This window comes from Dendrobates tinctorius, unplaced genomic scaffold, assembly GCF_039654945.1.
Source record: "Dendrobates tinctorius isolate UK_male_01 unplaced genomic scaffold, ASM3965494v1 ptg000187l, whole genome shotgun sequence".
NCBI classification, from domain to species: domain Eukaryota; kingdom Metazoa; phylum Chordata; class Amphibia; order Anura; family Dendrobatidae; genus Dendrobates; species Dendrobates tinctorius.
This window is the reverse complement of record NW_027361854.1, coordinates 3,366,973-3,394,901: the sequence shown is the minus strand read 5'-3', so window position 1 is coordinate 3,394,901 and position 27,929 is coordinate 3,366,973. Positions and strand designations below refer to the sequence as shown.

The window sequence follows — 27,929 nt, the reverse complement described above, 5'->3', positions numbered from 1 at the left end:
TGTCTTAAATGAAAAAACACAAAAGAGAATGAAGCAAAAAGCAAAACATTGATCATTTCACACAAAACTCCAAAAATGGGCCAGACAAAAGTATTGGCACCCTCAGCCTAATACTTGGTTGCACAACCTTTAGCCAAAATAACTGCGACCAACCACTTCCGGTAACCATCAATGAGTTTCTTACAATGCTCTGCTGGAATTTTAGACCATTCTTCTTTGACAAACTGCTCCAGGTCCCTGATATTTGAAGGGTACCTTCTCCAAACTGCCATTTTTAGATCTCTCCACAGGTGCTCTATGGGATTCAGGTCTGGACTCATTGCTGGCCACCTTAGAAGTCTCCAGTGCTTTCTCTCAAACCATTTTCTGGTGCTTTTTGAAGTGTGTTTTGGGTCATTTTCCTGCTGGAAGACCCATGACCTCTGAGGGAGACCCAGCTTTCTCACATTGGGCCCTACATTATGCTGCAAAATTTGTTGGTAGTCTTCAGACTTCAGAATGCCATGCACACGGTCAAGCAGTCCAGTGCCAAACGCAGCAAAGCAACTCCAAAACATCAGGGAACCTCCGCCATGTTTGACTGTAGGGACCGTGTTCTTTTCCTTGAATGCCTCTTTTTTTTCTCCTATAAACTCTATGTTGATGCCTTTGTCCAAAAAGCTCTACTTTTGTCTCATCTGACCAGAGAACATTCTTCCAAAACGTTTTAGGCTTTTTCAGGTAAGTTTTGGCAAACTCCAGCCTGGCTTTTTTATGTCTCGGGGTAAGAAGTGGGGTCTTACTGGGTCTCCTACCATACAGTCCCTTTTCATTCAGACGCCGACGGATGGTACGGGTTGACACTGCTGTACCCTCGGACTGCAGGGCAGCTTGAACGTGTTTGGATGTTAGTCGAGTTTCTTTATCCAACATCCGCACAATCTTGCGTTGAAATCTCTTGTCAATTTTTCTTTTCCGTCCACATCTAGGGAGGTTAGCCACAGTGCCATGGGCTTTAAACTTCTTGATGACACTGCGCACGGTAGACACAGGAACATTCAGGTCTTTGGAGATGGACTTGTAGCCTTGAGATTGCTCATGCTTCCTCACAATTTGGTTTCTCAAGTCCTCAGACAGTTCTTTGGTCTTCTTTCTTTTTTCCATGCTCAATGTGGTACACACAAGGAAACAGGACAGAGGTTGAGTCAACTTTAATCCATGTCAACTGGCTGCAAGTGTGATTTAGTTATTGCCAACACCTGTTAGGTGCCACAGGTAAGTTACAGGTGCTGTTAACCCCTTCACGACCTATGACGCCTACGTAGGCGTCATGAAAAGCAGTGCCCAAACGACCTATGACGCCTACGTAGGCGTCATGCTATAAATAGCCCCCCTGCGGGTCGGGTGACCGGGGTCACTGAAAGGTCACCCGACCCGCACACAAAGGACCCTTCAGAGTTAACACCTGGGGGTGTGGCTTAGCCCCCACGTGCCTACGATCGCTCTGATTGGCTGTTAAAAGTGAAACTGCCAATCAGAGCGATTGTAATATTTCACCAATGAAAATTGGTGAAATATTACAATCCAGCCATGGCCGATGCTGAAATAGCATCGGACATGGCTGGACACCGAGACCCGACCCCCCCCACACCGACTGACGGCACCGATCGGCTGCCGCCACCTTCTGACGGCACCGATCGGCAGCCGCCGTCATGATCTGCCCCCCCGCCTTCTCTCTGCCCCCCCAGCCCTCCGATCATCCCCTCTCACCCTCCGATCACCCCCTCACCCTCCTTTGTGCCTCCGATCTCCCGCTATCCGTCCCGGTGTCCTGCCGTCCAGCGTCATGGGCGCCGCCATCTTGCAAGATGGCGGGCGCATGCGCAGTGCGCCGAATCGAATCTGCAACGCTGCAGATTCATTCATTTATTTTGATCACTATGATAAACTTTCATAGTGATCAAAATAAATAAAAAGTAAATCACCGCCCCCTTTATCACCCCCATAGGTAGGGACAAATAATAAAATATATTTTTTTTTTTTCCATTAGGGTTAGGTCCAGGGCTAGGGTTAGGGCTAGGGTTAGGGTTAGGGTTAGGGTTGGACTAAGGGTTAGGGTTGGACTAGGGGTTAGGGTTGGACTAGGGGTTAGGGTTGGACTAGGGGTTAGGGTTGGACTAAGGGTTAGGGTTGGACTAAGGGTTAGGGTTGGACTAAGGGTTAGGGTTGGACTAAGGGTTAGGGTTGAATTTAGGGTTAGGGTTGGAATTGGGATTAGGGTTGGGGTTGGGATTACGGTTAGGCTTGTGGTTAGGGTTAGAGTTGGGATTTCGTTAGGGGTGTGTTGGGATTAGGGTTGTGGTTAGGGTTATGATTAGGGTTGGGATTAGGGTTAGGGGTGTGTTGGCGTTAGGGTTGGAGATAGAATTGAGGGGTTTCCACTGTTTAGGCACATCAGGGGCTCTCCAAACGCGACATGGAGCCAACATTTATTCCAGCCAATTTTGCGTTCAAAAAGTCAAACGGTGCTCCCTCCATTTCGAGCCCCGACGTGTGCCCAAACAGTGGTGTACCCCCACTTATGGGGTATCAGGGTACTCAGGAAAAATTGCACAACAACTTTAGGGGTCTAATTTCTCCTGTTACCCTTGGGAAAATAAAAAAATGGGGGCTAAAATAATTATTTTTGTGGAAAAAAAAGATTTTTTATTTTCACGGTTCTGCGTTATAAACTTCTGTGAAGCACTTGGGGGTTCAACGTGCTCACCACACATCTAGATAAGTTCCTTGGGGGGTCTAGTTTCCACAATGGGGTCACTTGTGGGGGGTTTCCACTGTTTAGGTACATCAGGGGCTCTGCAAACGTAACATGACGCCCACAGACCATTCCATCAAGTCGGCATTTCAAAACGTCACTACTTCCATTCCGAGCCCCAACGTGTCCCCGAACAGTGGTCCCCCCCCATATATGGGTACCAGCGTACTCAGGACAAACTGGACCACAACTTTTGGGGTCCAATTTATCCTGTTACCCTTGTGAAAATAAAAAATAGTGGGCTAAAAATCACTTTTTGAGGAAAAAAAAATATTTTTTTATTTTCACAGCTCTGCGTTATAAACTTCTGTGAAGCACTTGGGGGTTCAACGTGCTCACCACACATCTAGATAAGTTCCTTGGGGGGTCTAGTTTCCAAAATGGGGTCACTTGTGGGGGGTTTCCACTGTTTAGGTACATCAGGGGCTCTGCAAACGTAACATGACGCCCACAGACCATTCCATCAAGTCGGCATTTCAAAGCGTCACTACTTCCCTTCCGAGCCCCAACGTGTGCCCAAACAGTGGTCCCCCCCCATATATGGGGTACCAGCGTACTCAGGACAACCTGGACAACAACTTTTGGGGTCCAATTTATCCTGTTACCCTTGTGAAAATAAAAAATAGTGGGCTAAAAATCACTTTTTGAGGAAAAAAAAATATTTTTTTATTTTCACAGCTCTGCGTTATAAACTTCTGTGAAGCACTTGGGGGTTCAAAGTGCTGACCTCACATCTAGATTAGTTCCTTAGGTGATATAGTTTCCAAAATGGGGTCACTTGGGGGTTTCCACTGTTTAGGTACATCAGGGGCTCTGCAAATGTAGCATGACGCCCACAGACCATTCCATCAAGTCTTCATTTCAAAGCGTCACTACTTCCCTTCCGAGCCCCAACGTGTGCCCAAACAGTGGTCCCCCCCCACTTATGGGGTACCAGCGTACTCAGGACACACTGGACAACAACTTTTGGGGTCCAATTTATCCTGTTACCCTTGTGAAAATAAAAAATAGTGGACTAAAAATAATTTTGAGGAAAAAAAAATATTTTTTTATTTTCACGGCTCTGCGTTATAAACTTCTGTGAAGCACTTGGGGGTTCAACGTGCTCACCACACATCTATATTAGTTTCTTGGGTGATCTAGTTTCCAAAATGGGGTCATTTGTGGGGGGTTTCCACTGTTTAGGTACATCAGGGGCTCTGCAAACATAACATGACGCCCACAGACCATTCCATCAAGTCGGCATTTCAAAACGTCACTACTTCCCTTCTGAGCCCCAACGTGTGCCCAAACAGTGGTCCCCCCCACATATGTGGTACCAGCGTACTCAGGACAAGCTGGACAACAACTTTTGGGGTCCAATTTATCCTGTTACCTTTGTGAAAATAAAAAATAACAGGCTAAAAATTTATTTTTTGAGGGAAAAAAAATATTTTTATTTTAACGGCTCTGCGTTATAAACTTCTGTGTAGCACCTGGGGGTTCAAAGTGCTCACTATGCATCTAGATAAGTTCCTTAGGGGGTCTAGTTTCCAAAATGGGGTCATTTGTGGGGGAGCTCCAAAGTTTACGCACACAGGGGCTCTGCAAACACAACATGGTGTCCGCTAACGATTGGAGCTAATTTTCCATTCAAAAAGTCAAATGACGCTCCTTCCCTTCTGAGTCATGCCGTGCGCTCAAACAGTGGTTTTCCCCCACATATGGGGTACCAGTGTACTCAGGACAAACTGGACAACAACTTTTGGGGTCCAATTTATCCTGTTACCCTTGGGAAAATAAAAAATAGCGGGCTAAAAAATCATTTTTGAGGAAAAAAAAATATTTTTTTATTTTCACTGCTCTGCGTTATAAACTTCTGTGAAGCACTTGGGGGTTCAAAGTGCTCACCACACATCTAGATAAGTTCCTTCGGGGGTCTAGTTTCCAAAATGGGGTCACTTGTGGGGGAGCTCCAATGTTTAGGCACACAGGGGCTCTCCAAATGCGACATGGTGTCCGCTAACGATTGGAGCTAATTTTCCAATCAAAAAGTCACATGGCGCTCCTTCCCTTCCGGGCCTTGCGGTGCGCCCAAACAGTGGTTTATGACCACATATGAGATATTGATGTACTCAGGAGAAATTGCCCAACAAATTTTAGGATCCATTTTATCCTGTTGCTCATGTGAAAATGAAAAAACTGAGGCCAAATAACATTTTTGTGAAAAAAAAAGTACTTTTTTTTTTTTACAGATCAATTTGTGAAGCACCTGGGGGTTCAAAGTGCATACTATGCATCTAGATAAGTTCTTTGGAGGGTCTAGTTTCCAAAATGGGCTCACTTGTGGGGGAGCTCCAATGTTTAGGCACACAGGTACTCTTAAAACAAGACATGGCAACCGCTAAACATTCAAGCATATTTTACATTCAAAAAGTAAAATGGCGCTCCTTGCCTTCTGAGCCCTGCCGTGCGCCCAAACAGTGGTTTATGACCACATATGAGGTATCAGTGTACTCAGGAGAAATTGCCCAACAAATTTTAGGATACATTTTATCCTGTTACCCATGTGAAAATGAAAAAACTGATGCTAAAATAAAATTTTGGTTGGAAAAATTAAAATGTCCATTTTTTCATTCCATGTTGCTTTAGTTCCTGTGAAGCACCTGAAGGGTTAATAATCTTCTTGAATATAGTTTTGAGTAGCTTGAGGGGTGCAGTTTTTAGAATGGTGACACTTTTGGGTATTTTCTGCCATATAGACCCCTCAAAGTGACTTCAAATGTGAGGTGGTCCCTAAAAAAAAATGGTTTTGTAAATTTTGTTGTAAAAATAAGAAATTGCTGGTCAACTTTTAACCCTTATAACTTCCTAACGAAAAAAAATGTTGTTTCCAAAATTGTGCTGATGTAAAGTAGACATGTGGGAAATGTTATTTATTAACTATTTTGTGTCACATAACTCTCTGGTTTAACAGAATAAAAATTCAAAATTTGAAAATTGCAAAATTTTCAAAATTTTTGCCAAATTTCCATTTTTTTCACAAATAAACGCAAAAATTATTGACCTAAATATACCACTATCATGAAGCCCAATATGTCACGAAAAAACAATCTCGGAATCGCTAGGATGCGTTGAAGCGTTCCTGAGTTATTACCTCATAAAGGGACATTGGTCAGAATTGCAAAAAATGGCCAGGTCATTAAGGTCAAAATAGGCTGGGTCATGAAGGGGTTAATTACACAAATTAGAGAAGCATCACATGATTTTTCGAACAGTGCCAATACCTTTGTCTACCCTCTTTTTTATGTTTGGTGTGGAATTATATCCAATTTGGCTTTAGGACAATTCTTTTTGTATTTTTTCATTTAAGACAAATTAAATAAAGATAATAATACCAAAGAATTTGTGTTTGCAATCATTTTCAGGAAGAAACTGAGTATTATCTGACAGAATTGCAGGGGTGTCAATACTTTTGGCCACAACTGTATACATTTCATATTAATAGTCACCCTCTCTGGTGATCATTGCTTGCCTCCTCTGCTCAGATTTGTGCTCCTTTCCTCCTACTTCCAAGATAGCCACCGCTGTGGCATAGCAAGTGTACCGGTAAGGCCACAGCCACACTATCAGTATTTAGTCAATATTTCACGTCAGTATTTGTAAGCCAAAACCCGGAGTGTGTCAAACATGCAGAATTGTTGCACTTGTTTCTATTATACCTTGTCCTCTGATTGTTCCTCACCTGGTTTTGGCTTACAAATGCTGAGAAAAAATACTGAACAAATACTGATAGTGTGGCCATAGCCTAGCTAAGGCTGGTTTCACATTCGCGTTAAAACAACGCTGCGCACTGCGTCGTTAAGCCCCGCCCCGATCCGGCTCCCTGCCCGCCCCATCCGGGATCACCGCCTACTTTCGCATTTGCACGCATGCGATCGGCACACCCTATCTTTAGCATAGGGTGCGCAGATCATGCGCTGCCATTGTGAAAGTAGCGTGCTGCGCACTTTTGACGGTGCGCCGTGCGCGCCGAAATGCAACATGCTGCATTTCGGCGCGCACGGCACACCGTCAAAAGTGCGCAGCACGCTACTTTCACACTGGCAGCGCATGATCTGCGCACCCTATGCTAAAGATAGGGTGCGCCGATCGCATGCGTGCAAATGCGAAAGTAGGCGGTGATCCCGGATGGGGCGGGCAGGGAGCCGGATCGGGGCGGGGCTTAACGACGCAGTGCGCAGCGTTGTTTTAACGCAAATGTGAAACCAGCCTTAGTCGAAATTCCACTGCACAGGAATGGCAAGACATTAAACTGCACTCCCCATGATAATGTGAAAGCTATCTTTGAAGCAGAAGAACAAGCAAAAGACAAACTGGGAGCACTAGGAAGGGTGAGTATGACTGAGACATTTTTATTTACTACTCGGTCCCAAGGTGGAAGGTAACTTTAGTACATTCCAAAAAGAAGTAGAATTTTCGACATACCAGTTAAAGTATATTTTAACTTCAGCAAAGCATTTGATAAAGTTTCTCATACTATCCTTATTGAAAAAATGACCAAGTATGGGATTGACAAGGTTACAGGTAGGTGGATTCATAACTGACTCAGTGATCGTACTCACAGAGTGGTAATAAATGGTTGCAAATCCAATGGGAAAAGTGTTTCAAGTGGGATATCACAAGGCCGTCTCCTGGCCCCAGTGTTGTTCAACATTTTAATAAATGATCTAGATAAGTGAACTGAAGGTAAACTGATCAAATTTGCAGACGATACAAAGCTAGGAGGGATACCTAACACTAGAGAAGACAGAGAAAGGATTCAGAAGGGTCTAGATAAGCTTGAGCAATGGGCAGCAACTAATAGAATGGTATTTAACAGGGAGGAATGCAAGATTCTACATCTGGGCAAAAAAAGCAAAAATTACATCTATAGAATGGGAGGAATAGAACTAAGCAACAGCACATGTGAAAAAGACTTGGGTATACTAATAGATTACAGACTGCACATGAGTCAACTGTATGATGCAGCCTCAAAAAAGGCAAACACAGTTCTAGGGTGTATTAATAGAAGCATAGAGTCTAGATCACGTGAAATAATTATCCCCCTCTACTCCTACTTGATCTGTCCTCATCTGGAAAACTGTGTCTATTTCTGTGCACCATATTTTAAAAAAGACATTGAAAAAATGGAGCAAGTTCAGAGAAGAGCTACCAGGATCGTAAGCGGACTGCAAAGTATGTCCTGCGAGTAACAGTTAAAGGATCTGGGAATGTTTAGCTTGCAAAAAGGAAAACTGAGAGGAGACTTATTCGCTGTCTACAAATATCTGAAGGGATGTCATAGTGTAGAGGGAACATCATTATTCTCATTTGCACATGGAAACACGAGAAGCAATGGAATGAAACTGAAAGGGAGAAGCTAAAGATTAGATTAGAAAAAACCTTTCCACAGTGAGGGTGATCAATGAGTGGAAAAGGCTGCCACGAGAGGTGGTGAGTTCTCCTTCAATGGAAGTCTATAAACAGGCTGGACAGATATCTGTCTGAGATGGGCTAGTGAATCCTTCATTGAGCAAGGGGTTAGACATGATGACCCTGGAGGTCCCTTCCAACTCTAACATTCTATGATTCTACAGTCATGGCCAAAAGTTTAGAGAATGACACAAATATTATATTTTCACATGATCTGCTGCCCTTTGGTTTTTATGTGTTTGTCAGATGTTTTTATCACATACAAAAATATAATTGCAATCATATTATGAGTAACAAAAGGTTATATTGACAGCTAGAATGAGTTAATGCAGCAAGTCAATATTTGCAGTGTTGACCCTTCTTCTTCAGGACCTCAGCAATTCTCCCTGGCATGCTCTCAATCAACTTCTGGATCAAATCCTGACTGATAGCAGTCCATTCTTGCAAAATCAATGCTTATATTTTGTCTGAATTTGAAGGTTTTTGTTTGTCCACCTGTCTCTTGATAATTGACCACAAGTTCTCAATGGGATTAAGATCTGAGGAGTTTCCAGGCCATGGTCCCAAAATCTCTATGTTTTGTTCCCTGAGCCATTTAGTTATCACCTTTGCTTTATGGCAAGGTGCTCCATCATGTTGAAAAAGGCATTGTTGATCGCCAAACTGCTCTTGGACGGTTGGGAGAAGTTGCTCTTGGAGGACATTCTGGTACCATTCTTTATTCATGGCTGTGTTTTTAGGCAAGACTGAAAGAGAGCCCATTCCCTTGGCTGAGAAGCAACCCCACACATGAATGGTTTCAGGATGCTTGACAGTTGGCATGAGACAAGACTGGTGGTAGCGCTCACCTGGTCTTCTCCGAATAAGCCATTTTCCAGATGTCCCAAACAATTGAAAAGGGGATTCATCAGAGAAAATGACTTTACCCCAGTCCTCAGCAGTCCACTCCCTGTACCTCTTGCAGAATATCAGTCTGTCCATGATGTTTTTTCTGGAGAGAAGTGGCTTCTTTGCTGCCCTCCTTGAGACCAGGCCTTGCTCCAAGAGTCTCTGCCTCACAGTGCGTGCAGATGCACTCACACCTGCCTGCTGCCATTCCTGAGCAAGCTCTGCACTGCTGGTAGCCCGATCCCGCAGCTGAAACACTTTTAAGAGACGTCCTGGCGCTTGCTGGTCTTTCTTGGGCGCCCTGGAGCCTTTTTGGCAACAAGGGAACCTCTCTCCTTGAAGTTCTTGATGATGCGATAGATTGTTGACTGAGGTGCAATCTTTCTAGCTGCGATACTCTTCCCTGTTATGCCATTTTTGTGCAGTGCAATGATGACTGCATGTGTTTCTTTAGGGATAACCATGGTTAACAGAAGAGAAACAATGATGCCAAGCACCAGCCTCCTTTTAAAGTGTCCAGTGGTGTCATTCTTACTTAATCATGACAGATTGATCTCCAGCCCTGTCCTCATCAACACCCACACCTGTGTTAATGGAGCAATCACTGAAACGATGTTAGCTGGTCCTTTTAAGGCAGGGCTGCAATGATGTTGAAATGTGTTTTGGGGGATAAAGTTAATTTTCTAGGCAAATATTGACTTTGCAAGTAATTGCTGTTAAGCTGATCACTCTTTATTACATTCTGGAGTATATGCAAATTGCCATTAGGAAAAATGAAGCAGTAGACTTTGTAAAAATTTATATTTGTGTCATTCTCTAAACTTTTGGCCATGACTGTACATCTGCAATCTGTGCCTTCCAGTTTTCATCCATTCCCTTCTTACCCTATTACACTGTCTACCATCTTATGTCTTCACTGTACTTAAATGGACAGTGAACTCAAAACCAGGAGTGGGTAAAAAAATACACATGTTTCTATTAGGCTGTGTGCCCACGTAGCGTTTTTTAAGCGTTTCTGCAGCGCTTTTAGACAAGCGATTCTGCTGCAGAAACGCTTAAGAAAAGCATCCAATTGATTTGTAATGGAAAACGCACATGTTGTGCTAATGGTGCGTTTTTAACCGCTGCAGAAAAGCTTAGCGATTAAAAACGCAGCATGTTCATTAATTTTGCGGAATCGCACGCGATTCTGCATACCATCAATTATATGGGCAAAAACGCTTAGAAAAACACATGCACAAACGCTTGACAAACGCTTACAAAAGCGCGTCAAAAAACGCATGCGGTTTCCCGGGAGCAGGGTGTGCGATTCTGCTCAGGTTTATTCTGCTTCAGAATCGCTACATGGGCACATAGCCTTATACTTTCTCTCTGACTGTTCCACTCCTGGTTTTAGCTTACAAATACTGAAGTAAAAAGCTCACCAAATACTGAACATGGGCACGTGGCCTTAGAGAAATTTATATGGTCGTATACAATCGATGTTACCTCTATATAGCAGTATTACATCAATAATGACTATACTTACCATACAAAGCCTGAATCCCTTTAATATCATCATCATGGAGACGGAAGTTAGATCTATATCCAGCATAAACGGGGGCCATCAGTGCACTGCCATATCGAGAGTGGCCTAGGCCTAAGGCATGTCCTAGTTCATGGGCTGCAATGATGCGAAGATTGAATCCAAGGTATGTTCCTTCAGTCCAAAGCTCATCTTCATCAAAATGTACTGTGCCAAGCTCAGGGATATCAGCATGTGCCAGGACTTTACCTGCAGGATTAATAGGGAGATATTTAGGCATTTCTAATCTGTGTTCTATACACTGAAAAAGTGATTTTAATTAATAAGGGAAAGAAGAGCAATTTATTCATGTGTCCCACACATACCCCCTTTTCCATACACTACATCATCTGTCCTTAGTATATGGAATGTACTGGTTTACCTCCAGTAACACAAAGCACCAAATGGAAATCATACCACTTTATTAGACTCTGCCAATACACAAGCTGATGCCTGACAGGAATGAGCAAAGATAACAATGGACTCTTTCCAAATATTTAAGACGCTGTGTACAGACCTGTTTCAGGGTCTCTGAGCATTACTAGAACAGTTTTTGACCTTTTAAAGGCTGAAGAACTAGCACAATGTGGTATTTAATAGGAACAGTATTGTAGTATTACTGACGTAGATGTGACCATACAGTGACATGAATGTCATCATGTATGTGAGCTAACAGCACTGCATGGCTAGTTGTGCATTCCCATATTACATATTATTCTGGTCTTCACGCATTTTTTTTTTTTTGAAACATTTCTTCAGAGTTGTCCCATTATGGACTCATTAAAAAATGTAAGGGCAGAAGCAGACACTTTCAATGGTTCTTGAGGCCCAAGTCCCCGACCTGTCCCTGTCTCCTGTTAAGCCCTGTGCTAAACCCCAACAAAAGGAAATAGACCGACACCTAAATAAACTACAAAAGCAAACTTAGCTTTATCTGCTGCTATTGCTCATCAGCAGCAGAGAATGGCACCAGCAAAAGGGAATAACTGGAGCTCCACTGCAACACAGCCTGCTCCAGAGTCCAGCTTGGTTGGTCTCCAAATGAGTAATATCACCAACATTGATTTACTGCACATGACGACCTTTTATAGGAAGGAGGGGGGAGTAGTTATCACCTGAATAGATAATTAATCACCCAGCGTCAACCATGCAGTAACCCCAGCGGCCACTGGGGGCAAAAACTCATATTAACCTCGATGACCGAAAAGGAAAAAAGTTTTAAATATGAGGAGATCCCAATCTGACAGATCCAAAAATGGATCATGACAGTTCTGTTTTATGTCTCCTATTCTGGATGTAGATGTCTATTGCCCTCCCACCACTGAAAACACATGCACGTTCAGCTGAGATAAGAGTGTGTGTGTGGGGGATTGGAAGGAATAGCTGTCAGATCTGAGTGGTCAGCTGAAAACGACACAAGGTGTATACGCGCCTTTACGCACATTGGTCAAACAGAGGTACCTAATAGGCAACTGTTGCCCCCTACTTCAGGTGTTTCCATTGTGTAGAAGATTCTGGATACAGGTGCGGGACATCAACTTTATGGGATATTCTTATAAAGAGGAATGCCAAACACCTATGCCCCCTTACATGTTAGATAGCTGGCGACTCTCCCATACACAGGGGTGCTTGCTCTGTTGAGAGCTCATGTGTTCTCTATGATAGAGCAGTTGTCAGGCATGGTTTATTGCTTAGAGAACAAAAAGATTGGCAGTCTGATATTGAACATGCTGGATCCTTATTTTCCCCAAAATGGGGGAGAGTTACGATGTCTCCCATACACATTAGACCATCATCAGAATCAACTAATATTGGTCTACTGTGTATGAGGACCATTATTATATCATGTCTCTTACACCATGGAGCACACAATATACACCGCAGACATCAGAATATATAGAAAGCTCCATCTGAGAGTACAGCCTATACAGCATTACATACCAGGACCATCGAATGGCCGCGAACAGCTGTCTCCCTTCTTGTGGAATGAGATCCTTATGTTTGCTCTTCCATATTTGATCTCCTTGAATTTCAGGGGGGTGACATCACTCCAGTATTTAAAAGCAGATTTGATGGCAGACCTCACCTCATCTTCTTTCATGTCCGGTGTATAATTATGAATTCGGTAAGTCAAGTTTTTCTTTCTCCATTGACCTGTTAAGTTGTGAAAAGCACAGTCAGAAACAGAATGTTAGCGCAGATTACAACCACCCTGTATTTAGTGTGCTGTTGGCTATTATGCAGTACACATGATATAGGCCGGAGTCACACTTGCAACTGCAATGCGAGAAACTCGCGCAAGTCTCTCTCATCAATACCTGACACTGCCGCCGGCACTCGGGATTGGAGTGTGCGGCTGCATGTATTTCTATGCAGCTGAGTGCTCCGGTCCCGAGTGCCGGCGGCAGTGCCGGGTATTGATGCAAAGAGACTCGCGCGAGTTTCTCGCATTGCAGTTGCAAGTGTGACCCCAGCCATAGTGTGGCTTCTAGAAAACTGAAAAGTGTTGAAAAACCTCAATAAGTGTGCATTTACTTGGGCAGATCACTGCCAACAAAGAGTGCTGGCCAACTATAAACAGGTCGCTTGGCACTTGTTTTAAGGTACCCGTTCACACTGGGGCAAAAGATCATTTGGCCCCCATAGGGAAAATGTGCAGCTGAAAAAAAATGATTTATTGGCCTGCATAAATGGTACAAACAACATGTGAATGGGGGCAAAACGCCTTTTTTATACAGGTCGATGATTGGGATGACTGTTTTTATGCACGCTTGTTTTCCGATTATTGATCCTTGTATACAGACTCTTTATTGATTGTTGTCACTGGCAGGGAAGGTTTACACAGAGTACATGGTGATGGTTTATATAATATTTGCATGGACAGTACTTCCTCTGTGGATCTGGAATAGGTGCCTGCGATTACAGTGGTGGATATGTAAGGAATATGATGGGAATTAACTGGATTGGCTCAAAATGCAATAATCATACACAGGTACTAGTAAACCTATAATCCATATCGATGACCCAATAGCTTTGCCTGTATAATAGGAGTGCAATATGGGTGCCTTTTATGGTCCATATCACAAAAAAACCCAAAAAACAGTACCCATATGGTTCAAATGTCATCATCATGGGACTTTGAGGAAGCATTGCTTGAATCCATTGGCATTCCAATGTGGGATATCTAAAATCTGTTGTAACAAATATACATCCTATGGGCTGCTATTGCACCGCTGTTGCACGGACTGCTTGTGTCTCTCCATACCTCAGCATGACAGCCTCAAAGATGTATATGAAACTGCCACATTTGGGTCGGTGAGTCATGGCCAGTTCAGCATTGCGTTCTAAGGTCGTACTGATTTCCACAGACATATGCATGAGCCCTAATTTTATTATGTCATGTATTTATTATATTTCATTATGTAGTTGAATAATTGTGCGCTCTTGTATCAGCCCAGCAACATCCTAGGGAGAAAGCACCTAATAGCTGATATCGCAGAGTCTTCTGGTTAAATGGGTCTTCTAATCCACACCGTGGCTGCTTCATCTTGTCCAGTGTATCATTGTCCAGGACGCCTGTTTTGGGTAGCTGAGAAACCAGCTGGAAAACTCTGTCAAGAAAATTATTAGAGGGTAAATAAGAGCACCACAAACTTTCCAAGTGCCAATACAAACTTTATCTATGTGTCCTAAGCTAAATAGACTTTCACTGGTCATGTGCATATATATATATATATATATATATATATATATATATAAATATATATATAGTTGTGGCCAAAAGTATTGACACCCCTACAATTCTATCAGATAATACTCAGTTTCCTCCTGAAAATGATTGCAAACACAAATTCTTTGGTATTATTATCTTCATTTAATTTTTCTTAAATGAAAAAACACAAAAGAGAATGAAGCAAAAAGCAAAACATTGATCATTTCACACAAAACTCCAAAAATGGGCCAGACAAAAGTATTGGCACCCTCAGCCTAATACTTGGTTGCACAACCTTTAGCCAAAAGAACTGCGACCAACCACTTCCGGTAACCATCAATGAGCTTCTTACAATGCCCTGCTGGAATTTTAGACCATTCTTCTTTGGCAAACTGCTCCAGGTCCCTGATATTTGAAGGGTGCCTTCTCCAAACTGCCATTTTTAGATCTCTCCAAAGGTGTTCTATGGGATTCAGGTCTGGACTCATTGCTGGCCCCCTTAGAAGTCTCCAGTGCTTTTTCTCAAACCATTTTCTAGTGCTTTTTGAAGTGTGTTTTGGGTCATTGTCCTGCTGGAAGACCCATGACCTCTGAGGGAGACCCAGCTTTCTCACACTGGGCCCTACATTATGCTGCAAAATTTGTTGGTAGTCTTCTGACTTCAGAATGCCATGCACACGGTCAAGCAGTCCAGTGCCAGAGGCAGCAAAGCAACCCCAAAACATCAGGGAACCTCCGGCATGTTTGACTGTAGGGACCGTGTTCTTTTCTTTGAATGCCTCTTTTTTTCTCCTGCAAACTCTATGTTGATGCCTTTGCCCAAAAAGCTCTACTTTTGTCTCATCTGACCAGAGAACATTCTTCCAAAATGTTTTAGGCTTTTTCAGGTAAGTTTTGGCAAACTCCAGCCTGGCTTTTTTATGTCTCGGGGTAAGAAGTGGGGTCTTCCTGGGTCTCCTACCATACAGTCCCTTTTCATTCAGACGCACTGTTGTACCCTCGGACTGCAGGGCAGCTTGAACTTGTTTGGATGTTAGTCGAGGTTCTTTATCCAACATCCGCACAATCTTGCATTGAAATCTCTTGTCAATTTTTCTTTTCCGTCCACATCTAGGGAGGTTAGCCACAGTGCCATGGGCTTTAAACTTCTTGATGACACTGCTCACAGTAGACACAGGAACATTCCGGTCTTTGGAGATGGACTTGTAGCCTTGAGATTGCTCATGCTTCCTCACAATTTGGTTTCTCAAGTCCTCAGACAGTTCTTTGGTCTTCTTTCTTTTCTCCATGCTTAATGTGGTACACACAAGGACACAGGACAGAGGTTGAGTCAACTTTAATCCATGTCAACTGGCTGCAAGTGTGATTTAGTTATTGCCAACACCTGTTAGGTGCCACAGGTAAGTTACAGGTGCTGTTAATTACACAAATTAGAGAAGCATCACATGATTTTTCAAACATTGCCAATACTTTTGTCCACCCTCTTTTTTATGTTTGGTGTGGAATTATATCCAATTTGGCTTTAGGACAATTCTTTTTGTGTTTTTTCATTTAAGACAAATTAAATGAAGATAATAATACCAAAGAATTTGTGTTTGCAATCATTTTCAGGAAGAAACTGAGTATTATCTGACAAAATTGCAGGGGTGTCAATACTTTTGGCCACAACGGTATATATATATATATATGTCACATGATAAATAGATACCCCCTTTTTTGTGATTGGCCAAAAAGCTTTCAATGACAGCTTTATACATGGAAGTCCTTATTGCTGCAATACCACCAAACACAGTCCATGGACAAGACAATGACATTTTTAGAAGAGAGACGGTATGCTTTTCTTTTTCGATATAGCAACTTACTGTACGGCTTCCTGAATTTCCTCAGGACTGAAATCCTTGCTGTCACTCTCAAGTGGTTTCTGTAAGTATCCAAACTGCTTTAGATATTCCTATAAAGATGGCAGAAAGTTTCAAAGTACATTAAACTGCAAAAAAAAAAGAAGTAAAAACAGCATTGAAATTGACATTTGATGTGGAATTTTTGGAGTCTGTTCACATGGGACAGTTATGTTGTGGATTTTCCATCTGGCTTTCTTGGAGGTCAGGACATATCAGAATATTAATCTATTGTGACATGCTGAATACTTTCAGAACCGATGTAATTCTCAGGGCTTGTTCACATGACCGTGTTTTCAATCCAAATGCTGGCCATGAAAAAACGTCCAGCACTCAGACCAATATTATTCAATGGGGCTGTGTAAATGAGCACAGTTTTTCACTGACCAAATCTGAGTGTTAAAAATAATTGCACCATGCACTAGTTTGTTCCCTAAATCTGATGAGACTCATCCATTCAAGTCTATGGGTATGTGAAAAAATTCAGATGCCGTACGGAGCCGCAGTATAGCCAAGAGTTTTACGGACATATTGCAATTCTGTAACAGGAGAGTGTAAATGGTCTTATAAATGATTAATAGCTGCTGCTGTAAAAAAAAAAGAAGCAGATTGCATACATACGGCAAGTGAGAAAAAAATCTCTCACATCTCTGGATGAAATTATGAACGATTTTTTACACACTTGTGTGAACCTACTCATATAGTGAATTTTGTCATGGGTCGCAGATTTTCCTTACTGAATTTAATTGGGTAGTCCCAATCTACTGTGGATCTTGCTGCCAATATCCATGCATATTTGCAGAAGAATTCATAATTCCTGGAAAATTCGTTTTGCAAGTTCCACAAAAAAAAACAAACAAACGACCACATTCACCTCGTCTGGTGAATTTGCAGCTCCCGTATCTGATTTCTTGCCTGTCCTGGTAGAACCCAACTGTTAGGCGTCAGGTTCCTGGCGCTGCACAGCAGGAATCCTGAGCATTGCCTTCAGCGGTCTCCCATTCCTCTCCAGCGGTCTCCCATTCCTCTCCAGCTACAGTGGAGCCCGCTCAGCAGACTCGTCGATCCCAGCGCTCTGCTCACACCAGCATTGTGGGTTTGGTTGCTGCTGCCACCTCTGGTCCAGCTATAGCAACGCATGCTAGTCAGCAGCGAATGATTCCAGGGACTAAGTCCTCCTTTCGGTCCACTGAGCATGCCCGTGGGACGATCTCATATTGGAGATCAGAGGTCACATGTTCAAGTCCTTCTCCAGCTCGGACTGGACCATCAGGAAGGCCCCGGAAGGGCACTGCTATAAAAGGTTCGCATGGCCGCCCCACGATGCGCTATGATAGACTTTGATGCTGTTCTGTTTAGTGGTGTGTGTGATGATGGATGTATGAGACTGGAGACTCATTAAGATCCCCTCCCTTTGATACGTATGAGTTAGGGTTCAGGAGACAGAGTCAGCACCTTAGTACTAGCACTGCTTAGCGCCGCAGTGTAGTCAACTCACCATCCTGTAGCGCCTTGGGGCGTCGGCCCGTACAGGCCTCACATACCGCTGCTACCGCAGTATCTGCCAGAGCGGCGCCGTGCGCAGTTACGTGCGCTTACCAGCACGGTTCTTATGCTGGCTAGTGGTGTCCACCAGGGCAGACATTGTACCCTCTCTGAGCGGTAGTTCACATAACCGTGATCTGTGACGTTAACAGGTCACGCTTATACGCCGACTGGTGTGGACTCCGTGAAGTAACAGAGTCTGTACCTGCACGCACCGGGTCAGTGGTTACCCGCCGGTGTCCGGCTACCTCCTGCTATATTTCATTCCTCATTGCTTAGCTGCAGTTTGTCACCTCTGCACGTTGGACCCCGGGCTGCGAATGCACCATATATCTTATACCATCTTTATTATTTGGTGTGTTCCGCCAGCCCCTAACACCGACCTTGGGCAAAGGTGTCTTGTCCATGTGACCACTGCAGTCAATTACATGCTTCAGGGGTCACATGGGATGAGACATGGCAGGAGTATAGTCTTAATTGTACAGAGACCATCAAAGAACCAGGCACCTGATTAATGAAAGCACATGACCGGGAGTGACCTATGAGGCGTTGTTCTCAGAAGGATGCTCCATAGGTTACTGTCCAGAATTGCTGGACGTTGTGGAAACCCCAACGGATTACGTTGTAGCTGCAAGGTATTTTTTTTAATAATTGGAGAATAAGGGAGTGTTTCATTTTTTATTTAACTCTCTTTTATGTCTTTCAGCTTGCCATTTTTGGAGTACTTCGAATTCACTGGATTAAGTCAGATCTTCATTTTTTTATTTATTGAATGGGTGAATGACGTATGGGGGTGTTTTTATAAATAAACCATTTATTCTGTGAGTTTGTTTTTATTTTTGATTACTGGGTTAGCAATGGGGCTGTCTGGTAGACCACTCAATTACTAACCCATGGTCTTGATGACAGTGGACATTACAAAGCTGACATCAACCCCAATAAACCCCTATTGTCACCACACCAGAGCTATCGGGAAGCGTTGAGGCAAAGTGCCAGAATTGGCACATGTAATGGATGCGCCAATTCTGGGGTGGCTGCAGGCTGGTATTTTGGGAAGGGACAGATAACCATGGAGTCCCTCCTATTAATATCAGCTCACAGCTGTCTGCTTTGCTTTTGCTGTTTTTCAAAAATGTCGGGACCCCACGTCATTTTTTTAAGGGCAGTCCCCCATTGTTTGATAACCAGCAAAGGCAAAGAAGTTAGCTGTAAACTGATATTTATAGGAGGGACTCCACATCATTTTATTAATTTTATTTATTGATTCTATAGGTTTAATAAGGCTAAACACACATTTAGGGCCACATGAAAGTCACTAAAGGGTGCTAGTTTATTATATGTAGGAGGCTTGTGACATTAAATTTCTATGACATATATCTATTCTATCTATCTTAACATATCAGTCTATTTTATTCTGTTCTACAGCTCTGGCAAAGATTAAGGCTATGTGCCCACGTTGCATTTTAAAACGCACACTGAAAACTGGACTCCATCTCAGAAATCGAGTGTTTTTTTCTGCGCGATTTCACCGCGATTCTGTTCGCGATTTTGCTGCGATTTTCTCAAGCACTTTCCAAGCGATTTGAAGCATCGCTTGGAAAGTGATTGACAGGTTGGTCACACTCATCAAACATAGTGTTTGACAAGTGTGATCAGCTTTTTACTATCAATAGTAAAAGATAGAATGTGAAAAATGATAAAAAAAATAAAAAATCGGGGTATATTCACCTTCCGACGTCCCGCGCTGCCATCCCGGGCATCAGCGTTCCCAGTAATGCCTTGCGAGACCTGTGATGACGTTGGTCTCGCGTTACTATAGCGATCACGCGAGACCACGTCATCACAGGACCTTGCCGCAAGGCATTACTGGGAACGCTTAGGCCGGGAATGCAGCGCGGGACGTCGGAAGGTAAATATACCCCGATTTTTTATTTTTTATTCTTTTTTTTTTTACAGGGGCCATACCCTCCTCTCCTCCACACCGTGGGTACCAACCGCACATGAGACGCTTAACTTCCCGCATGGTGGGCATAGCCACATGCGGGAAGTAAGCGATTCTCATGCATTCTTATGGGTGCGGAATCGCGGCAATTCTTTGCGATTCCGCACAAAAGAATGAGCATGCTGCGTTTTTTTCCGCGATTCGTTTCCACCGTGGAAAAAAGCGCAGCATTAGCACAGCATGTGCGGAATGGCATAGGAATGCGTGGGGTGCATTCTGTACACGATTTTTAAACGTTTTCGCAGCGTTTTCGCACCGAAAATCGCGGCAAAAACGCTTAAAAATCGCATCTTGGGCACACAGCCTAAGAGACCACTTTCAAATGTTCAGTTTGTCTGATTTTTCTCTCTATAGTTATATTTTTGAGTAAAATGTAAATTGTTCTTTTAGACTATAAACTTCCAACAACATATCTCCGAAATTCCAGGCAATAAATTTTGTATTTCCTTTCTGACAAAGAAAAATGATCAAAATTAAAAAAAAAAAACAGTGCAGCACCCCTGGAGTGAGGTGTACATCTATCAGACATTTATCCTGTAAATATGCCAGAAACACTAAACTTGGGAATAACCTTTAAAGGGAATCTGTCACCCCATTTTAGCCTTATCAGCTGCGGCCACTGCCACCAGGGGCTTATCTACAGCATTCTGTAATGCTGTAGATAAGCCCCCGATGTAACCTGAAAGATAAGAAAAAAAGAGTTAAATTATACTCACCCCGGTGTTCGGTCCGGTCCGATGGGTGTCACCGTCCCGTCCGGCGTCTCCCATATTCAGACGATGATGTCCTCCTCCTTGCTTCTCCCTCGGCTCCTGCACACATGTACTTTATCTGCCCTGTTGAGGGCAGAGTAAAGTACTGCAATGCGCAGGCGCCGGACCTCTCTGACCTTTCCCAGCGCCTGCGCACTGCAGTTCTCTGCTCTGCCCTCAACAGGGCAGATAAAGTACATGTGTGCAGGAGCCGAGGGAAAAGCAAGGAGGACGACATCATCGTCTGAAGATGGGAGGCACCGGATGGTGACACGCACGGCACCCGACCCCGGTGAGAATAATCTAACGTATTTTTCTTATCTTTCAGGTTTCATCGGGGGCTTATCTACAGCATTACAGAATGCTGTAGATAAGCCCCTGATGGCGGTGGCCGCATCTTATACGGCTAAAATGGGGTGACAGATTCCCTTTAAGGCATTTTAAAGTAGAATAAGACTAAACAACTGATTTTTGTGCGTGTATATAGTGGTTAATGTCATTTGAAATGTTACATACACAAAAGCCTTATGCTCCTACTGCATTTTAAGATGCATTGAAGCCCAGTACACCTGTTTTTCATTATCGGTGCATTTTTTACTGCATGACTTTCAAAATCCATCCATAATTGTATAAATTGCATTTGCTTTCTCTCTCATTCCTTTTTTTTGCTTGTGTTTAGTCACATAAATCTTCCGGCCAGTGTACATTCTGCTTAGTTACAGAAAATTAGCTTAATTATGGACGACTTTTCCTCCACCCTAAAGTTTCCCAAATCTTTTAAAGGTGAAAGTCTAATGTGTATGGGGGCCTCCTGGCTCTCCCTGGAGGATGACGTCAGGGCAGAGAAGGATACGGACTCTCTGAATTCAGGCTGCATATTCAATTGTTTTCTGGCAGGTACCATAAGTCACCGCCAGAGGAGTCTGGCAGCGTCTTTCTCATAAGAATGAAACGAAAACTCAGACAAACCAAATGTTCTGCACATGAATTAGTCGGAAGAGATAGCTGTTACCTGAATGAACATTCACCCCACAGCTATCTAATGTGATGGGGGCTTTAGATCCCTAAGAGCAAGCTTTACCATACAATCATCATACAATTGATTAATATACTGCTCAAAAAAATAAAGGGAACACAAACAGCCTGTTGCAAATGGAGTAGTGTTCCCTTTATTTTTTTGAGCAGTATACATTTTTCCCGAAGAAAAAAAAGGGACAGGAAACTGTATTCAATTACTAAAATAGGAGGCAGAAAGAACATTTTTAGAAAAGCCTGTATTCTATTGAGAAATTAGGTTACCAAACTTGACATGAAAAAGGCAATGAAAAAGCTATTTCTCCACTCAGCTCTAGATGATCCTACCGAAATAAGACCTGGGCCTAGCGTGGGTACTGGAGAGGCTTCATATGAAGAGGTTTACTGTTTATCCATGTTTTAGCATTTATGCGCAGATACATGTGTCTGCTTTTTGCCATGCTGTCATACACTAGCCTGTGGTTGGTAAAGGACTTGATAGCTTTTCACAGTCCTTTTGTTTGAAGGGTTCTCCATAAATAATCTGGTTATAGTTTGTCTCCAATTGGCTTTATTACACACTGTAATTTGATAGAAAGTATTCAACTGACCTGAAACACAACCACAAGGGAAATGTAGAATTACATGGAGCCTATTTTAAAGGGTTGTACATGTAGGCCAATCCATTGGCTTCACGGCATAAGATAAGAGAAGCTGAGTAGATTGATGTATAGTTTTGTGGGAAAATATTCAATATAACTTGTGTTTTATTCATCTAAATATCTGATAATTCTATGCTTTGGGGTCCAATGGGGGATCCTACTGATTGACATCTATCCTATCTCTACATACAAAGTTAGGGAATATAGGGAATGCTGTCATTCACTGCTAAACCCCACCCACTGGACTCCTAAGTATAGAAAGGTCTGGCATACAAATGAATAAAATACAATTTACATTTTTTCCCTGGAAACTATACATCCATTTGCTCATCTCCTGTTGCTTGGTGTCATATTGCCTGTAGATAGAGATACCAATCCATATTCTATGGCCACGTTCACACACTCAGATCAGAGGAGAAGTATAATAGAAACACGTCACCACTTCTGTATTTATCACCCACTCCTGGTTTTGGCTTACAAATACTGTACTCAAAAGAAACACAATCGTTGTAGTTTTTCTCTGATCCAATTAGGTTGTGATCAAAGGATTTCTGTCTAATAAATAATATAAATCAAGATTTTCCACAAACAATGTTAATCATTCTGCTTATTGAATAAACCCAAAATGTATTTTCGAAATTCTAATTTATTGAACTATAGTTTGTGATAAAGGAAACAAAAGATTTCCAGACTAATCGGTATGTCAGTGGACTTACCAAGGCTTCTTCTTCAGCGGTGGGGTCTACTATGGTTGCAGCATAAGTAGATAAGGCCAAAGCCCCCAGCAAAGGCAGCAGAGGCAGCATCCTGAAGTTGTTCTCTATGTAGAGGTCCTGGTGACCAAGTCTCTGCTCCTTTGCTCTTGGTTCCCCCTGCAAGCCTTTAAGAGTCCTGCCAGAATGACTCACAAACACTCTGTACTCCTTCCTCCTCCCAAACCTCCCACTTGCATCTTCCTCCTTGAGAAACGGGCATGGAATGCAGAATTAACCCTTTTCCTGCAGACTCAGGATGAATAATTTTATGCAACTTTAGGATAAAAAAAATCCCCAGCTTCTAGTCACTGACAAATCTCCATTTATTTTCTGGTCATTACTTGTTGACAGGTGATATCTGTGTATAAGGGAACACTAACCTTGAGTCACTGACCCAGACGTGCATCTGTTTAGTAAACTATTGCCCTGAAATTCATATACTCATACAATAGATATTCGCTTTGATTCCAGGCTGTCACGTTACTTATGTGCGTTCGGGATTTTGTGATTTCGGTATAATATTACAATGTTACAAGTTCATACTGTATATACTAAATGTAAACACTGGTGTATGACGTTCCCGTTCCATATGGCAAGCAACAGGGCCTCCTCATCCTATGTTATATTATTGGTTTCTTCTAATGTGGCCGAGGACCCTTTGGACCCCCTAATTCTCTATTGTTGAAGTGCGTCTGATACTTTTGTACTTACTATAGTTACACCCCCAAATTTGTAATTGGTAAGATAATGAACAATCATGTAGTTTTCTATCCCAAGTGCCATAGAAATAATTGTTGAATAACTTATGTTGTGTTCCTGGAATATTGGACAAATACAATACAGTATGATTAATACAAAAAAGGCTCACAAGTCCAGTGGAAGACCATCCTATTCAAAGAAGACTTTGTAGCTAATAATTTTCTACTAGATTCACAAATAACCTATTAGATTGTATGACGATAAAGGTTTTCATGCACATGTTCTGCATGGAGAGCGGGATCTCAGTGTCATTCCCAGAAGTAATGAATATCTCAATAGCCAAAAGCATGATATTTAAATGGAACCTATCATGTGAACCCTATCTGCAGATATGGGGTTAATCTGCAGGTTAATAGCATTAGTGAACCTTAAAGCCCTGCTGCTGGGAGGAAATTAAGTTTATTCCTCCTCGCAGGGTTCGTTATTCGGTCACAGAAGTGGCGCCGTGTATTGAGAGCGGCGTCTGTAACCGTGCCCCCGACACTGACTGACAGCTGACCCTATTGCTGAGCCTGCTGACAGTCAGTTCCATGGACATGGTGAAACTGTGTCGGTGACACCCCTACCACTGAACGCTGGATGCTGCTGGGAGAAATAAAGATAATTTCCTCCTGGCAGCGGGGCTTTAAGTGTGGGTGCTAGGCAGGTTCAGAACACTATAAGCCAGCATATATTAACCCTATATCTCCAGGTGAATAGCATTTTTTTCATATGATAGCTTCCTTTAAAGGGACTCTTTCAGCACAAAATGACTGTTCAAACCAAGTATAGCGTAGGCATTCGGTGCACAAAAGCGTGGCCAAACATTTAACTACTTTTTCCCACCTGCTTGTTTTTCTATATCTCCTCCTCCCAAACCTCTTTTTTTGATTGACAGCTCTGTTTCCATAGAGCTAGTAGAGCTAGAGAAGGGCAGAGATACATGGAAAGCAAGCAGGTGGGAAGGTGCACTTAAAATGAATCTGTCACCATATTTGACCTATCTAAACTATTAATATGGGAATACAGGCTATAGACTGCTGAAACATCTTACCTGTATGTCTCATATCAGATGTCTTGATGTTGAGAAATCATATTTAATCACTACAAAGTGATAAATATAAATAAGTATAAATGATCTCTTTCAGGCATTGAGGAAGATGCTGCCTGGAAGAAGACTTCCTCCAGAGATTATTATACATGAAGGGGAGTTACCAGTGTGCAGTATGATGGACGCTCTCTGCTCTCCTGGCCTCACTGCAGAGTTGTGTGTGATTATGTAGGGGGAGCCAGGGCCATAGTCGTGGCTGAGAATGGCTACTCAATCACGCCCTAGTCTTCCGCCACATGCACACAATGTCCCCTTTGTAGCATACCTTTCTTTTCGCTTTCGGATCCATCAGGGTCCTCTCTGATCTGCTGAGGATTTCCTCCTGACGGTTATTTACAAAGGGAGACAGAGTCCAGTTCAGTCACAGATACAACATAGGGTTCATCACAGAGTACATCCTTTTCTCTCCCTGTGCTTTCTCTCACTTCTTCCGGAATGTCCCAGGGTCGTACCGACTCATCCGATACCACAGCGTTCCTTCTGGTCAGCCTCACTAACTACAGGAGTTCCCCTGTCTGTTTCGCCCCAGACATAAGGGCATCTGCCCACGTAGTTGGCTGCCACATATTGGAGCTGCCCTGCATTCTTTTGGTGCTGTGACCTTCAGCCCGCAGGCCCTGGACGACTGGGCTACTGGCTTAAACATTACGTTACCAACTGCCCTGTCCGGGCTCTCAGGCCCTACTGACTAAAATAGGGGAAACTCACTGACTTACCCACAGTTGGCCCCTCCTATGTTAACTATTCCATACCCTATTCTAAAATGCTGTAGAAAAGCTCCCGATCTACCCTGAAAGATAAGAAAAACAAGTTTTATTATACTCACCCGGGGCGGTCCGGGTCCTGCGCTTCCCATCTTCATACGATGTTGTCACATTCCTTGCTTCGTGTTGTGGCTCCTGTGCAGGCGTACGGATCTGCCCTGTTGAGGACAGAGCCAAGTACTGTAGTGCGCAGGCACTGGGAAAGGTCAGAGAGGCCCAACGACAAGAAGCAAGGAAGATGACATCGACTGAAGATGGGAGGCGTTGGACCGGGACCTGCGACGCCCATCCGACCGGACCGCCCCCGAGTGATTAAAATAAAACCTGGTTTTTTTTATCTTTCAGGTTAGATCGGGGGATTATCTACAGCATTATAGAATGCTGTAGATAAGCCCCAAAAGGTAGTAGGCACAGCTCATATCTGAAAAAGGAGGTGACAGGTTCCCTTTAAGTACTGCACTTTCCCTACAACATACATATTTACACATTACATTAGTAGCAGCATTACAAAATATACATGACATATCACAAACACGGGCAAGAAGAGTGGGGCACCACTTAGCCTTGGCAGACCCCTTACAATTATACCTGACACATCTGCAGGCTCCTCTCAGCTCTGTCTCACAGCCAGACAAGATTGTAATATTGTTGCAATACAGCAGAGTTCAGAGAGCTGCAAAAAAATGTGTTTGCAAGAAGAGAAATTCATTTCTCCTGTTCTGTGTTAGTTACTTGTCTCAGACTGGTGAGAGAGACAAATAAAAAATGTAAAATAGGCAGAGTTATCTTCCAGACAACATCCTGCCCATAGCCTGGAAGAGGTCATTTACATCAAGTGATAAAAGATGATTAACATCATGGCATCTGATATGAGACACACAGGTATCACTTTTTTCAGCAGTCTAGAACCTGTATGCCCTAATTATTAGTTTAGGTAGGTCAAATGTGGTGGCAGGCTCCGTTTAAATGCTTGGCCATGCCATGATGCACTGAGCGCCTGTACTTAGTGTGACAGCAGTGAGTATGGACCCACTGTGCCATGCACCGGGCTTACCCTGCAGGGTATGACTAAGTGACCACCTGGATTTCACTAGAGCCTCTGGTGGTAAGAATAGTCAACAGTTGTAACTCCAGGGCAGTCCCCAGACATGCAACAGCTGACCCATGGGTCAAAGCAGTTAAGCTGAGCAAAGGAGGGCAAGAGACAGAAGTGTAGTCAGACGGGACAGAGGCCAGGGTAGGCAGCACATGTTCAGAATACAAAGCAGAGGTCAGGAGCGGAGAAGTCAGACAGAACGGGTAACAAGACTGTTTGATAACAGGAGAGACAAGACAAAATAACACATATCTGATTGCTGAGAGAGACAAGAATCAGGAACCAAATTTTCTGGCATGGAATAGGAGGGGGAGCTGCAGTATATTTCCCCTGCTGACAGGGGATAGTCTGTGGAAATCAAACCCTGCAGAACACAGAAGGGGTAAATTTCGCCATGATCTGGCCGCACCTCCTTCTAGCCACATGGAGACAGCAGATACAGCACAGTAAAAAGTGCAACATGAGGAAACTCAGCAAGGCGGCAAGTGCAGTCAGCAGCACAGCGGTAACTCACATGCGTTCCTAGCACCTTGACAGTATCCCCCCTTATGCCCCTCCTTTACTTGGCCAGACTGATGGAGAAACCTTTCCAAATGACAGCGGTGCAGATGTTCTTTGCAGGCTCTCAGGATCTCTCCTTAGGATCAAAACCCTTCCAGTTCACCAAATAGAAGGTCCTTACCAAACGTTCTTAGAATCCAAGAAGTCCATTACCTCAAAGATATCCAGGGGACCCTCAGGAACAGAGGTAACAGAAGTAGATTGGGGCTTTGAGAAATGATTCAGGACCATCGGCTTCAGGAGTGAGACGTGAAAAAGAGTTTCATATCTATAGATTCGCCGAGAGTTGAAGACAGTAGGTCACCGGACTGAGTTGCTTGAGGACTTTGTATGGACTGAGATCCTGGGGTCGAACTTGTAGGAAGGCACCTTCAGGCAAATATTCTGCGGTGACAGCCAGAGTTTATCTCCAGGGTGATAGGTGACAAACCTCTTTTCTAGTCTGTATGAGTCTTCATCTGAGACACGGCCTTAAGAAGGGAGGTCTGAGTTTGCCACCAGATCTGGAGTAAGTCACCATAAGAGGAATCAGCTGCTGGTACCCTGTAGAGAAGGTAGTTCTTGAGAATTGGATTAACCCACTCCACCTGCCCATTGGTTTGCAGATGGTACGCTTAGG

General features: G+C 43.3%; 1 protein-coding gene across 1 annotated transcript in view; it reads right to left on the bottom strand.

The window, feature by feature from the left end:
- MMP19 (matrix metallopeptidase 19) overlaps positions 1-23,204 on the bottom strand; it is a 29,866-nt gene extending 6,662 nt beyond the window's left edge. Inside the window, exons 1-5 of the mRNA XM_073552234.1 lie at positions 23,002-23,204; positions 16,275-16,363; positions 14,181-14,311; positions 12,642-12,854; positions 10,665-10,910 (exon numbers count right to left, since the gene is read on the bottom strand). Of these exons, the coding sequence (XP_073408335.1) occupies positions 10,665-10,910; positions 12,642-12,854; positions 14,181-14,311; positions 16,275-16,363; positions 23,002-23,091 (769 nt within the window). The 5' untranslated portion in view covers positions 23,092-23,204. The remainder of the gene's footprint in view (positions 1-10,664; positions 10,911-12,641; positions 12,855-14,180; positions 14,312-16,274; positions 16,364-23,001) is intronic.
- Between the last annotated feature and the right edge of the window lie 4,725 nt (positions 23,205-27,929).